The 15985-nt window shown below is 47.1% G+C and overlaps 1 protein-coding gene across 1 annotated transcript in view; it reads left to right on the forward strand.

Annotated features, from left to right (window-relative positions):
• The window catches only part of TMEM178B (transmembrane protein 178B), a 679849-nt gene that overhangs the window by 588092 nt on the left and 75772 nt on the right, over window positions 1-15985 (forward strand). Inside the window, exon 3 of the mRNA XM_078668203.1 lies at window positions 504-641. Coding sequence (XP_078524329.1) covers window positions 504-641 — 138 coding nt within the window. The remainder of the gene's footprint in view (window positions 1-503; window positions 642-15985) is intronic.

Consider the following 15985-nt stretch of genomic DNA (forward strand, 5'->3'; position numbering starts at 1 on the left):
CGCAAACAATAGGTAAAGAGAAAATTGTGTAATATTTCTATGTGTAACACTTTTAATTTCCATGAAATTACACATGTTCAGTAATTGACCTATGTTCAGTTGTCGCACAAACACATAATTTGTAGTGTAAGCATAGCCGATGAGATACTTAGTGTGTGGTCTGTAGTGAATATGGCCCGCATCATTTTTTAATTCAGCAATTCAACATTGCAGATATCTTGGTAGGATTGCGTTGCAGTGGGTGAATCTTGGCACGTCTGGGTGTTGACGTACTTTCAGGCTGGTATGCCCAGGCTGCCAGCTGGAATGTAGGGCTGTTTGATGCAAATGTTTATGACTTCTTGACTCCATGTTTCTAGACTCATGTTGTTGTTCTGGGTATGCTGCCTCCCTGGCCATCCTCAGGAGCTCCCCAGGAGCAGATGGGAGGTCTAAGGTACCACTCTCTCGGCTGCTTCTAGTAACCCTCTGCCTTGTTTCTCTCTCTTGTATCTCCATCACAGATCTGCGAAGGATGACCGCTGGCTTCATGGGCATGGCCGTGGCCATCATCCTCTTTGGATGGATCATCGGGGTGCTGGGGTGCTGCTGGGACCGGGGGCTCATGCAGTATGTGGCTGGACTTCTATTCCTCATGGGAGGTAAATTTAGATTACAATCACATTTGCAAATTAAATTTTTCTAAGAAGAGTTTCTTTGGGTAACCTCTCCTCCCTTACTCCATTGTCAGTGAGTTTACGTACAATGAGACTGAGACTGAAATAAAACGTATAATACTACACCTGTTCACGTACTCCTACGAACAAAAAGGTGTAAGTTTGCGAATTTTGGCAAACCATAAAAAGTTCCCTGTGGAATGTCTGGAAAGCTGTCACAGTGACGTTTTGTGCATAAGCCTTTTTACCAATATAGAATTGTACACCCAGTCCAACATCACTTTGTGGAAACCCAGTACTCTGAGCAACAGCTTTTTTTCCTTCTATTTCCGGGAAAGCATTTTTCTCCATGAAGAAACCCCTTCCTTTACACTTCTTAGTTTGGGGGTGTTCCTTTCCCTTCCCACCCTTGGAGGGGCTCTACTACAGCCGTTGACAGGTGCATATCTGTAAACATCACAAACTGATGTTTGTGGGTCTTCACAAACGTATAAGACAAACCAAGTCATGATCTGCATAAGATTCACTTTTGCATAACATTACATGACCATGGGGTAATATTAAGCAGGAGTAAATGGATCTACGCCTGCGAGGTTACCTTATGGGAATGACTTGCAGGTTCAGATCCCTCCAGTGTTGTTCGTAAAATTACTTCTAATGAGCAAAATGACGTTGTGAATTAGGACCATTGAATCTACACTGAAATTGTTTACTAAATATTGGTGATCATGAAAACTCGGCACGGACCTGGCTCTCCTGCACCTACCTTTGATTTTTGTGAGGTCTTCCACTCCTATCTGTTTCCTGAGACATCTGTCTATCTTCCTGTGACACTGGCCACCGCTGAGTGAGTTCCTGGGATGTCTGAAACCACCATGGGACTCTTTTGGAATTTGACATCCCTGAGGTAGCGCTTGCAATATTTGACCCCACTGAAGGGCTCCAGTGACCTGCGACACAATTGAGGGGGTGCCTGTGAAATCTGACACCACTGAGACGGTCATGTGACATAAGACATGACAAAGGGCACCTGTGGCATCTGACCTGAGGATACTCCTGTGACAAGAAACATAATTAAGGGAGCTTGCATGGCATTTGACCCCGCTGAGGCAATCTTTGGCATTTGATATCACTAGGGCAGCATCTGTGATATTAGGCACCACTGAGATGCTCTTGTGACATCAAACACCACTGAGGGATTCCTGTAACACCGGACACCATTAAAGGACTCCAGTGAGCTATGACATTACCAAAGAGGCACATCTCCAAGGTGGCTCCTGCTGAGTCCCTCACCTAAGAGACTCTTCTGATATCAGACATAATGTAAGAGGTTCTGGGACATTGAAAATAAGAAGGGGCTTCACTTACCTGCGATATATGTACATTTTCGTTGTAAAGGTATGCGTGGTAAAGGCATATGCTTGGTAATGAATTGCGTGGTAAAGGCAATTTGTGGCAAAAACATTGTGTAGTATTTACTGTGCTGTGCCTCCCAGGCACCTGTAGTTGGAACCTTTGTACTTGTATGTTCTATGCTTCTGTGTGAGAATGTTGCCTTCTGGCAGTTGAAAGCTGTTCCTGCTCTGCTGAAGGTTGCTGGGTAATGGTTCGCATGGTAATGGCATGTGTGGTTTCCGTCATACATCCATTTGTGAATGTAGGAAACTCCCCCACTATTCTTAGATGTTCTCTCCTTACATTCTATTTTATACACACTAAATAACAAGGTGCTTAGTATGGTTTAAGAAGTTAGCAAATTGTTTATTATGGTCTGAGAAGTTAGCAAGGTGTTTATTATGGTTTGAAAAGTGAGCAAGGTATTTAGTATGGTTTGAGAAATTAACAAGGTGTGTATTAAGGTTTGAAAAGTGCGCAAGGTGTTTAGTATGGTTTGAGAAATTAACAAGGTGTTTAATATGGTTTGAAAAGTGAGCAAGGTGTTTAGTATGGTTTGAGAAATTAACAAGGTGTGTATTATGGTTTGAAAAGTGAGCAAGGTGTTTAGTATGGTTTGAGAAATTAACAAGGTGTGTATTATGGTTTGAAAAGTGAGCAAGGTGTTTAGTATGGTTTGAGAAATTAGCAAGGTGTTTATTATGGTTTGAAAAATTAGCAAGGTGTTTATTATGGTTTGAAAAATTAGCAAGGTGTTTATTACGATTTGAAAAGTGAGCAAGGTGTTTAGTATGGTTTGAGAAATTAGCAAGGTGTTTAGTATGGTTTGAGAAATTAACAAGGTGTGTATTATGGTTTGAAAAGTGAGCAAGGTGTTTAGTATGGTTTGAGAAATTAACAAGGTGTTTATTATGGTTTGAAAAGTGAGCAAGGTGTTTAGTATGGTTTGAGAAATTAACAAGGTGTGTATTATGGTTTGAAAAGTGAGCAAGGTGTTTAGTATGGTTTGAGAAATTAACAAGGTGTGTATTATGGTTTGAAAAGTGAGCAAGGTGTTTAGTATGGTTTGAGAAATTAACAAGGTGTTTATTATGGTTTGAAAAATTAGCAAGGTGTTTATTATGGTTTGAAAAATTAGCAAGGTGTTTATTACGGTTTGAAAAGTGAGCAAGGTGTTTAGTATGGTTTGAGAAATTAGCAAGGTGTTTATTATGGTTTGAGAAATTAGCAAGGTGTTTAGTATGACTTGAGAGGTTTTCAAGGTGTTCATTATGGTTAGAGAAGTCAGCAAGGTGTTTAGTATGTATGTTTCCAAGAGGACAATATGTATGTGTCATGTCCGTACAATAATACTGAGAGGACATCAATGTTAGTGGTAGCCGATCTTCAGTTTATCAGGATGCAAATTGAGTGAGCTTTGTCCTATTGTGAAGAATTATGTGTAGGTGCAAATTACAGGTGTGATATATCTATGGCAAGCGGACCTTTTCTTGAGTGTATTATGTGTCACCCTTAGCAGAGGCTGAATATATCACAGTAGCTCATTATCACTGTCATGGTGGAGAGAGTGGGCATGAAGAGCTTTAGGGCTTTCATAAGTATTAGGCGAGATCTTGTGTGCAGTGTATGGTTCATCTTCAAGATTAGGTTTGATGTGAGTTCCCCTGCATGAGTTATGTACTGCAATGGAGAGCAGGGTATGCATGGGTGTGCTTCGAGATAATAGACGTGGTAAGTCATCGGACACAGTGCTATTTAAAAGGGTCACTCCTGAAGGTGCCTTCTTCAAGGTATCATTACAGTGAGATGTAGAGGAATGAATCACCAGTATGGTCATAGTGAGCAATGTCTTTCGGAGTTAAGTGATATGACTACTAAGATTAGGGTTAAAGTCGTCTGCAGGCTGGTGTTGAGGCTGTTAGGTGTGAGCAGGTATGAGCATGTGTAAGGAAGGTGTGCATTCGGAGACTCATGGTGCATTCGGAGGCTTTTTGGAGTTCATCGAGATAGGGGCTGAACTGGGTGTGGCAGCGTCACCGAGAGAGAGCACTGGATCTTGACGTCTCACGGCATAAGGTAGGAGAGCCCGTATCCATGTGGTCAGGGATGACATTATTGTCCTCTGACATCATGGGAGCAGGTGTGTGTATGCGAGCATCCTCAGAGAGAGTGCTAGGTTCAAAGGGAGAGTGATAGGTTCTGTAGCGCCTTGTGGGATCTCAAGTGCAATCGCGTAGGATAAAAGGGATGGGAGTAAAGTTAGGAGAGGCATTACAGGGGAGGCGTGGATGCCTCCGATGCAGGGGTGTTTTATGTACACAAGTGTCTCTGGAAGATTTGTGAGGGTGCTTTGAACAGGTAAATCAGTGTAAGGAAGACTCCGGGAGAAGAAGACATGGTGAAGATATGTAAGTTGATGTTTGATGAGTGTAGCAAACTTGCACAGCTGTCGTATGTGCTGATATGTAAGTCACATGGTTGGTATGAGTAGCCTTTGACTGATATCATGTTGTCATATGGGTTCTTGCTTGTCTTGAAAAAGTTGTGGAAGATGCTAGTCCAAACTTTTGTTTCTCTAGAGTCTAGATTTAATGTAGTAGTACCTGTTAGCAATGAGAGTATCTATGCACTTTGCCCCCGCACCAGTCTTCTTACACTAACAAAGTCTGAATGACACTTTCTAGTTCTCTTGTATAGACACAGGTTTGCCTGAACAATGTAAACCAAGGGAGCATGTCTAGTTCTGTAGCACTTGCTTGGACTGAGGGAACTTCTTTAGTCACTTTGCACTAACACTCGTTCCCTAACACCGATTGAGAGACTCTCTTCCACTAACATCAGTCTACTTGCACCAGCACACAGAGATGGAGTCTCTAGAATTCCTTTGCATTAATACTAGTCCCCTTGCACTTCAGGGTATTGAGAAAGCCTCTTTCGAGCACAAGTGTGAGCTTTTTTGAACTAGCACAATCTGAGCCTTTTCTACGTTCTTTTTCGCTGGAGAGAGAGAGAGAGAGAGAGAGAGAGAGAGAGACAGACATAAAATATTTCTTATTAAACAAGTGGTTCAGTTCCAATGTTCCATTCCCCCGCCTCTATGCGATTGAATTTGTGGTACTGCATATATCTCGCTTATTAAATAGAAATAGAAAACATTTTCCTTCCTTTGCACTGATTCAGACTAGGGTTGCTCCTACATTATCAATTGTAATGTTATGTTATATTATGTTATGTTATGGTATGGTATTTATGGTATGGTATGGTATGGTATGGTAAGGTCAGATATTGTATGTTATGGTATGTTATATTAAAAAGATTTCTAGAAGGGGGTCTCCAACGCTAGTCATAGATAGAACAACAGGCTTGCGAGAAGAAAAAACAGGCATTTAGGCGCTTCCGGAAGCTAAGGGAAATTGAATATTTCTTTTCTTTTTTTTTAAAAACCTTTATTTTTCAATTTAATATAACAATACAGAGAAGACAATCAGCAAGCAGTTATGTATACAGTAGTAAATGAAGTGCACATAGATCAATTACAGTTTTACAGTTGACATTGCCTCATATACTGGGCACATCTTGCTCCACATAAAAACAACCAGCCTCACACTGCAGGACTATACTCCATCTCCCCTTCAACTTGTCTGGGATGGGGCCTCCTACCAATGTGTTTCCCCCGCTGTCGTCGGCACTGTCACTGTCCGTTGAAGTGAAGTCCGACACTGGATCTAGGGGCATGTCACACAATTCTGTCTAGTCCGACAGAGCATTGGTCAAATTGTCGTTTCGTCTGCTAAGTTTCATATGAGTTTCCTCCGCTAGAGTACACTCTAGTTCATCTTTATGCCAGTGCACTATCTCGGGCGCCCGTTGTCCCATCCAGGTGATGGCAACCCTATGACTGGCCAACACCAATCACCATCTGTAAAACTTTATATCACATTTTCCTTCCTTTTGGTAGTTTGACATTGCCTAAGAGACAGTATTAGGGAGAAAGGACTATATGCAGTCATGTGGTCCTGGTTATGTCAGCGACCACCTCTCACCAGAAGTCTTGTACCAGGCTGCAATACCAGGCTAAGTGCAGGAAGTCGGCGCCACTGGCTCCACAGTGGGGGCAGCTGTCTTTGCAGGTCGAGGTCATGCTGTGCATGTCCTTAGGAGTGAGGTAAGTCCTGTGAAGGTAGCTGTAGTGTATCAACTTAAATCAGAATACTATATTTTGACAGCCAACCGTAATTCCGGGAAGTCGGGAGGTGGCGTAGCAGCTATCATCCTTAAATCCCTTCATTTCAGGGAATTACCCTCTCTGACTCTCCCGGATACAGAGAATTTGGTGATCAAGTTAGACACTGAGAGTGGGGCCCTTATCCTGGTCTTGATATACCGCCCCCCCAATATATGGCCAATTATCCATCTCTTCTGGCCGAGCAGCTGGCTTCATATGCAGTCAGTTGCTCTAAAACCATTCTAATTGGGGATTTAAATTATTGGTTTGATAGCTTAGATACAGATACTCAAGCTGCAGAACTAAGAGACCTTTTTACAGATCTTAATTTCACCCAGCATATTTATTCACCTACCCACCAAAAAGGTCACAATCTTGACCAAATCTGGACACACAACCTATCACTGTCTAACCCTGTTATTAGGCCGTGTGTTTGGTCAGACCACTTTTTAATTCAGTTCATGTTAGAAATACGAATGAATGTTAAGGCTAGATCATCCATGGGCAAAGAATTTCGTAAATGGAAATCCATAGACCTTCCTGGATTCATTGATGTATTAAGTAAATCCATACCTTTGCCACATGATGACCTGGATCATGGCGAAAAATTATTGGCAAACTGGCTACGACATGCAGCTGACCTTCTCGCCCCCCTTGTACAGGTTCCTAGTATTAGAGGGAATGAAGCCCATAAATGGTTCACCCAAGAACTGAGATCTCTTAAATTAGGGGTATGACAAAAGGAACGGAAGTGGAGAGTAAACTACTCCCCACAAGACAGAGAAGTGTACTGCGCTGCTAGGAAGGAGTTCCAAAAAATCTTGCACAGACATAAAACCAGCTACTTCTCTCAGAGAATTATAACTTCATCCAATAAAACTAAAGATATATTTAACATAGTTAAAGAGCTTTGCGACGATGATAGGACAGCCCCTTCAATAGTTCTCACTCAGAAGCTGTGCGATTCTCTGAATGAATATTTTAGAGAGAAAATTATCATGATAAAACGCAATATTGTGAGCTCCCCTACACCATCTCCCTTGGATGATATTTTTTATAACACTGTCACGTTAGAAGCCTTCCCGGCTATAGACTCTAAAACCTTTTTCGCACTCCTGGCACGTGTCAAGTCTGGCTCACCCGACGACATCTGTCCACCCTATATCTTTACAGAAATAGGGCAAACCATACCTCAAGGGATCCTTCCCCTACTAAATAAATCACTGGACCAGGGAAAGGTTCCTGTAGGGTTCAAACACGCTCTACTTATTCCACTGATTAAAAAACCTGGCTTGGACCCCCACGATCCATCAAATTATCGTCCGATTTCTTTGTTACCATTTCTTTCAAAAATCTTGGAGGCACATGCTTCTAGTTGTCTCTCTAGCTTTGTCGAATCCACAGGTTACTTGGAACCTAATCAAGCTGGGTTTCGACCAGGCCACTCTACTGAGTTGGTGACACTGGCGGTCCAGGATGTACTAAGATGCAATGCGGACAAGGATATCCATCAAGCACTAGTACTTCTGGATCTGTCGGCCGCATTCGACACGGTCGGCCATACCATCTTGGTCGACCGTGTCGAGCAGGCGGGCCTTAGAGGCTCGGCCTTGGGCTGGCTGAAATCATTTATCTCGGACCGTACCCAGGCAGTGAGACTGGGAACCTTTACAGCCCCTAAAATTAAAAATGAATGTGGAGTTCCTCAGGGATCGTCCTTGTCCCCACTTTTATTTAATTTGTATTTACGGCCATTGTTGTACTCACTGAGAAAGTTCAAAGCTTTAATTTTTAACTATGCTGATGACCTGCAATTGATTTTCCGCCTGGATTCCCCTGGCGCGGCCACCGAATTTCGGGAGGCCATGGTGCACATCCAGAGATGGATGAGTCTTAATCATCTAAAATTAAACCCGGGCAAAACTGAATTGATTTTGCCTGGGAAGAGTGAACTTTACTGGGGGCCACATTTTTGGCCTCCAGAGATGGGAAATCCCCCGGCCAAGTCTCATACAGTGAAAAGCCTAGGGGTCACTTTTAATGAAGATCTTTCGCTTAAAAGTCAGGTGGGGACGGTGGTATCCTCAAGTTTTGTCCAACTTTATAAGATCAGGAAAATTGCCCACCTGTTAACCTACCCTGCTCTGATCCAAGTTGTGATTGCTCTTGTGCTGTCCCGACTGGACTACTCCAATGCTTTGTATTTGGGTCTTCAAGTCGGGCAGCTCAGGAGACTACAGCTGGTTCAGAACCAAGCAGCCAGGCTGATCTGCAAGTTACCCAAGTGGCAGTCCATCAGGCCGGGTCTTGCTGATCTCCACTGGCTGCCAGTAGCGCAGAGAGTAACCTTTAAGGCCGGCTGCATTATCTTTAGGGCTCAACAAGGCAAGGGCCCTGGATTTATTAGCGGCTTGCTTGTTAGGTATACCCCTTCACGTGCTCTTCGCTCGGGTCACAAGAGCTTGTTAGTGGTGCCTCGCATTAGGAAACAACGTCAGGGAGGCAGCTCTTTCCACTTTCTAGCTGCGTCCCTGTGGAACTCTCTGCCTCTGACACTGAGACTCCATGAAGACATTCTGGCTTTCAGACAAGCCTTCAAAACTTGGCTTTTTAGGCAAGCTTATCCATAGTTAATTTGTCCTTTTCTTTTGTTGTGTTATGTCTCTGCAAACCTCCCAATAGCGCCATGAAGCCTACGGGCGTACGTGCGCTCAACAAATATTATTTAACATAACATAACAGGCATTACCCGAGACAGAATGTATTAGGTCACTCAACCATGCCCAGTACTTATCAGTGAGTCTAAGGTCCAACAAATCCCATGTTGTGTGCTAGAGGTGGTTGCCCAGCTGCTTCCGCCTGCATAGCTCTGTATATCAGTATTATTAGGTGGCGTCCTGAGCCGCAGATCCATAAGATGTTTGTTAGGGGGTGGGGGCAACACGGTAAGAAGAAGGCCAAGCGAGCCTGGCTATTTTGGCCAGGACTGCAAGTTGCAAAAAATTACCAGGGCCAAGTGCAAATTCTTGGTGTGCCTCCTCAAAGGAGATGCATGTCTTCCTGGGGTGTAAGTCCCCCAACAGTGCACATCCTCTCTCCTGCCATGCCTGGAAAGGCATATTGTCCATTAACTGGCTGATCGGTTTCTGAGTCCACACCACATGTTCCCTGTGGAATGGGGCCTCAGGACGGTCTGAGAGCATCGCTGCTAGATGAGAGCAGTTTGTTGCACTATGTACGGGTGTTCTGTTGAAGTCGCTGCACCCACCATATGTTGCTCTGGCAAGCAATCCGCCACAACTCTGCCTATCAATAACCGTTTCTCCTAGCTCTCACCCAGGTCTAGCCATCTGGCTGCATGTTGAAGGTGTGCGGCATAGTCATATAGGTCAAGTCGTGGGACTTCCAGCCCCCCATCTTTGAATATTTTGGTCAATGTCGCCAGGGCCACCCTGCTGCACCAACCCGCCCATAGGAGTGAAATAATAATGGAGTCAACCTGCTGTAAAGTCGTGGTCAGGAGAGGACGCTGAGAGTTCTACAACACATCCAGGCACCATGGGAGCAGTAATGGCCATCCGCCCATTAGAGAGAAGGGCAATGTATTCCAGAAAGCCACTAATGCCCTCAAAGCTTCTAAGACCATGTCCATGTTTAGGTGTAGTAACAGGGGCCTGGTGTGTGCTACTTTGATCCCTGAGTATTCAAACTGCACCAATTCCAAACCTAGGCTTAGGACTGGCAGTCGATCCACTGGCGTGCCTACAAGAGAGGCAAGAGGGAATATGAAGGACTTATTGCAATTTAGATGAAGACCTGAGATGTTTCCAAAGTCATCGAGCAGCTGCAAGAGCCAATGCAAGGCAACACTAGGCAAGATAGAGCAGTGTGTCATAAGCATATAGTGATATGACATGTTGCACCGCGCCAATATGTATACCCCAGTATTGGAGTTCTCCATGTGCCCATAGGACACACTGTTCTATCTCATATGGCCAACGGCTCTATCGCCAGTGCAAATAGGAGGGGGGATACTGGTCCCTGGTGTGTTCCCCGACCATGTTTCCATGCCTCTGAGTGACAACGCCCCACCCTTGCAGTCAGCTCTGCATAGAGGAGCCGGACCCATCTGCAGTATCGAGGGCCAAAACCCATGACCTGCAGTACCTGGATTAAAAAAAAAACAGTCCACTGTGTCGAAAGCTTTTTCCAGGTCGATCGCCACAAGTGCTAGTTCCTCATTACGGCGTTTCGTGTAGGACATTTGTGAGACGCCTAAGGTTCATACTGGTATTTCTTCCTGGGATGAAACCACACTGGCCTTCATGGACCAGGTTTGACATATGAGGTGACAAGCGAATGGCCAGGGACTGGTTGTATGATGTAACAACGTGTGTTATTACAACGCATGCTGTTACATCGCAGTCGTTACAACGACTGCATGTTACCACGCTATGCCTTTACAACGCAAGTCTTTACATCGACTTGCTCTAGGTGGCGTGCTAACATTAAAAAAGTGTAATTTACTATTCCAACTCCAGTCCACTTATCAGTAGGGAAGGTGTTGGGATAGTAAACGACACCATTTTTAATGTTAGCACGCCATCTAGCGCAAGTCGATGTAAAGACGTGCGTTGTAATGGCATAGCGTTGTTACATGCGGTCGCTGTAATGACCACGATGTAACAGCATTGCGGTGTACTGACCGCGTTGTTAAGGATGTTTCCCCCAGGGACTTGCTAAGTACCTTTACGTCGGTGTTTATCATTGTGAGGGGCGTATATGCTGTTGGATAGATAGCATCACCTCCTGTTTTATGGAGCATACAGATCTCACCTCCCCGCATAGTTGGTGGAAAACACACTTTTCTGAATCATCTTTGGAGACTTCTAGCAGTCCTTGTGCTAACATAGCCACAAATTCAGACAGGAATCCATCATAATCTGGCGTCTTGGCTCGCGGAGCATACTGAGCGCCGTTCTAAGTTCCTCTTACCCTGACTGTTCATCCATCTCCTCTGATGCTACCAGCCCAATTTTGGGGATGTGAAACCTCTCCAAGAAAGGGGAGAAGATGTGTGTGCCGATATTTGGATCTTCTGTGTACACGTGCTATAGGTGTGCTCGGAACACATCCACAATGCCCGCCCTGAAAGTAATCCTGGTGCTGTCCAGGGTGACTAGACTCGTTGTGACTGGGGCGGGGGGATGTGGGGGAGGGGGAGTGCCCCCTTGCAATATGCAGCCTAGAAGGTGCCCAGATTTTTTGCCTCCGCGTTGTAGCCACTGCTGGTGTTGTTTCAGAGTGTATTTGTCTAGATGGTCCCACATATCCATGATCCGCCCATGTATGTTGTGCTCTTTCCTCAGTGAGGCTGTGCTAGGGGGGTGCACTGTCTGAGCATGCACAAACAATTGCTCCTCTTTGTCCAGCTCAGCCTGGAGCTGTCTACAGACCCCACAGGGCAGTCCCATACAGGCGCCCCTCAGTATTCCTTTAAGTGCCTCCCATTCCTTGGATCTACCTCCAGGGGAGACCAAGTTCGACTCCAAATAACCCGACAGAGAGTGACAGTGCCTCACTTTCTGTAGGGTCCTCAGATATCTGTGCAGGCATACGCCGAGATCGGGATCCCAGCACTGCGTCAGAGGGCCCAATCTGTATCTCTCTGATGTGCTCCAGGGCCACGTGGTTTCTCTTATGGCATATACCCTCCAGGTCGTGGTTGTAGTCACCCTTACGGTTCGCCACCACACAGTCCGTGGCCGTCCCAAGGACCCACCACTGACCGCTGCAGGCCCCGCCAACATCCTTGGCCTGCTTGTAGAAGAAGCACAGCCACGTGGAAAAGCGATCCGGTGTCAGGAGCCGGCAGGGGCCAGTCGTCTTCAAGGTCCCCAGGAGCTTGTCCCGGGTGACCCGTATCCACAGGCTGCATTCCCCGCCTCGTGATAAGCAGTAGGCCAAGAAAGCCAGGAGAGGTCAACCCACGCGACAGGCCCAGATCCGGCCGGGATGTGCCCCACACACCTCCCCTTGCCATGGCTGCCACAGTCCCTGCACCCAGCACTCCCTGAGCTGTCCGAAGTCTGTCACCCCCATGGTTCCCGGGGGCAGGATACAGGTAGGCAGCATCCGGGGCAACAGCCACTCCCCTCTAGCACCAAGGCGCCCATGCAGGATGAGAACCATCAAAAGAGCTCCAACGAGGCCCAGCCGCAGCATCAGGCCATTACTGCAGCCTGTGCAGTCGGCGGATCAGGGGTTGCTTATTCGTCACCAGAGGGTCACAGGAGGTGTTGGCAGCATCGGTGTCTTGGGGAAACCTCCAGATTCTAAAACAGAATTAAGCAGGATTTTGTTGCTTGACTCACCAGGAGCTCTGCCCGTGTTTCCAGATCACGCCCCTGAATTTGAATCTTTCTTAGCAAAGGCGGCATAGAGTTCCATAAGATGAGGGCCAGGACTTGGAAAGAGTGTCCACCAAGTCTGGCTCTTCTGTGGCAGGGTATAGAGGCCAGATTCAAGTCTGCTGAGCGTAAGGCTCTCTGCAGAAGTGCCTACTGGTGCAGCCTCTGCCTCCACTGGAATATCATGGGCTCACTAGCACTGGCATGGGCTGAGGGAGCCTTTATTTCCTTACACTATTCCAAACAGAGGTTGCCTCGTGTTTCCTTGGACTGTCACTGACAGATGAAGTATCACCTCATTCCTTGCACTAGTGCATACTTATTTAGCCACCCTCTAGTTCCCTTACACCCCTCAGTTTCTTGGCACCTACACAGACTAAGGAAGACCCTCACATTTTCCTTTAGTAGCAAAGGCTAAGGGTGACCCACAGTTTCTCTTGCAGTGGTATAGATCCCTTAGCACCAGTACAGAATGAATGAATATATCCAGTTCCCTTGGAGTTCCTTAGGCAAAGGCAGTCTTCAAACTCCATTTCAGTGACACATTCATTTCCATTGCAACAGCTGAGACTGAGTGAGACCCTCTCCTTCACCTCCAGTACAAACAGTTTGAATCTCTCTAGTTTCCTTGCACTAGTACAGATTGTGTGAGTCCCTCCAATTTCTTCGCACCATGCCGATTGAGTGAGCCCCTCCAGATTGCTTGCGCTAGTACAAATTGAGTGAGATCCTCCAGTTCCATTGCAGTACAGGCTGTGTGAGTCCCTTTAGTTCCCTGGCAGGGATCCAGGTTAAGAAGTCCCACTCCAAGCTCCCTTGCCTAACCTACCTGGTTCTCTTGATGTGGTATAAATTGGGTGACTCTGCAACCCCGACACACAGTTTCCTTGCTCCAGTATACATAATGTGAGTCCCTCCAGGTTCCCTGCACTGATGGAGATTGTGTGAACCCTTCCAGTTTCCCTGCACTGGTACAGATAGTGTCATCTTCTCCAGTTCCTGTGCACTGGTACACATTGTGTAACTCACTCCCGTTCTATTGCACCTGTACAGATTGTGTGAGCCCTGTAAATGTAAAATGTAAATTGATACTTGTATAGCGCACTACTCACCCGCAAGGGTCTCAAGGCGCTTGTACGAATACCGCTGTGGAACCCATCCTGGCTTTCCCTGTGAGGTGTCCACTCCTGGTCACCCCCAGGGTGGAGGCCAGGCATCCTTAGCATTGTGGGGGCCGGTGTGGAGATTAAGCAAGCTATTGCCCAGAGTTGCAGAGTGGGACTCCATGATTGGAATAGGCACCGAGGCGAGAATTATCAGTCCATGGAATTTTGAGCCCAAGACCCGCCGAGGCGGGGAATTGAACCCTGGTCCCGGGCTAGACCTCTGCATCAGAGTCTGCCGCTCTAACCATTGAGCCACACTTCTCCTGTCAGATCCACTACACTATTACAAATGGTGTGACAACCTCCAGTTCCCTTTCACTGGTACAAATTGAGTGAGCTTACTCCCACGCTTCAGCCCCCTTGTGTTAACGTATTTGGAGGAAAATTCCAGCTCCCTTGCATCAGCTTAGACAGAGGAAGACCCTCTGGTTCACTTGCACTGGTTCAGACCGAGAGCCAGATTTATCAAGGGCTTGCATTGCCTTGCATGTCGTAGCTCTGCATGGCTTAGTAAATCTGGAGTAACGTAAGGCAGTCCAAGTCAACTGGAGGGGCTCCTTCGGTCTGCATTTCTGGAAGGGAACTGTAGGAGCTCCTACAGTTCCGTTCCAGAAGTGCAGACTGAGGGAGCTCCTACAGTTCCCTTCCAGAAGTGCAGACCGAGGGAGCTCCTTCAGTTCCCTTCCAGAAGTGCAGACTGAGGGAGCTCCTACAGTTCCCTTCCAGAAGTGCAGACTGAGGGAGCTCCTACAGTTCCGTTCCAGAAGTGCAGACTGAGGGAGCTCCTACAGTTCCCTTCCAGAAGTGCAGACCGAGGGAGCTCCTTCAGTTCCCTTCCAGTAGCACAGACTGAGGGAGCTCCTACAGTTCCCTTCCAGAAGTGCAGACTGAGGGAGCTCCTACAGTTCCATTCCAGAAGTGCAGACCGAAGGAGCCCCTCCAGTTCCCTTCCAGAAGTGCAGACTGAGGGAGCCCCTCCAGTTCCCATCCAGTAGCACAGACTGAGGGAGCTCCTACAGTTCCCATCCAGTAGCACAGACTGAGGGAACCCCTCCAGTTCCCTTCCAGAAGGGCAGACCGAGGGAGCTCCTACAGTTCCCTTCTAGAAGTGCAGACTGAGGGAGCTCCTACAGTTCCCTTCCAGAAGTGCAGACTGAGGGCACTCCTACAGTTCCCTCCCAGAAGTGCAGACCAAGGGAGCCCCTCCAGTTCCCTTCCAGAAGTGCAGACCGAGGGAGCCCCTCCAGTTCCCTTCCAGTAGTGCAGATTGAGGGAGCACCTCCAGTTCCCTTCCAGAAGTGCAGAGTGAGGGACGCGTTCCAGTTACCTTTCAGAAGTGCAGACTGAGGGAGCTCCTACTGTTCCCTTCCAGAAGTGCAGACTGAGGGAACCCCTCCAGTTCCCTTCAGAAGTGCAGACCGAGGGAGCTCCTCCAGTTTCCTTCCAGTAGCACAGACCGAGGGAGCCCCTCCAGTTTTCTTCGAGTAGTACAGACTGAGGGAGCTCCTCCAGTTCCCTTCCAGTAGCACGGACCGAGGGAGCCCCTCCAGGTTCCTTCCAGAAGTGCAGACTGAGGGAGCCCCTCCAGTTCCCTTCCAGAAGTGCAGAGTGAGGGACGCCCTCCAGTTACCTTCCAGAAGTGCAGACTGAGGGAGCCCCTTCAGTTCCCTTCCAGAAGTGCAGAGTGAGGGAGCCCCTCCAGTTCCCTTCTAGAAGTGCAGACTAAGGGAGCTCCTACAGTTCCCTTCTAGAAGTGCAGACTGAGGGAGCTCCTACAGTTCCCTTCCAGAAGTGCAGACTGAGGGAGCCCCTCCAGTTCCCTTCCTGTAGCACAGACTGAGGGAGCTCCTGCAGTTCCCTTCCAGAAGTGCAGACTGAGGGAACACCTCCAGTTCCCTTCCAGTAGCACAGACTGAGGGAGCTCCTACAGTTCCCTTCCAGAAGTGCAGACTGAGGAAACCCCTCCAGTTCCCTTCTAGAAGTGCAGACTAAGGGAGCTCCTACAGTTCCCTTCCAGAAGTGCAGGCTGAGGGAGCTCCTACAGTTCCCTTCCAGAAGTGCAGACCGAGGGAGCCCCTCCAGTTCCCTTCCAGAAGTGCAGTTCCCTTCCAGAAGTGCAGACCGAGGGAGCCC

The sequence above is a fragment of the Lissotriton helveticus genome, chromosome 1_1 (assembly GCF_964261635.1).
Source record: "Lissotriton helveticus chromosome 1_1, aLisHel1.1, whole genome shotgun sequence".
Classification (NCBI taxonomy): domain Eukaryota; kingdom Metazoa; phylum Chordata; class Amphibia; order Caudata; family Salamandridae; genus Lissotriton; species Lissotriton helveticus.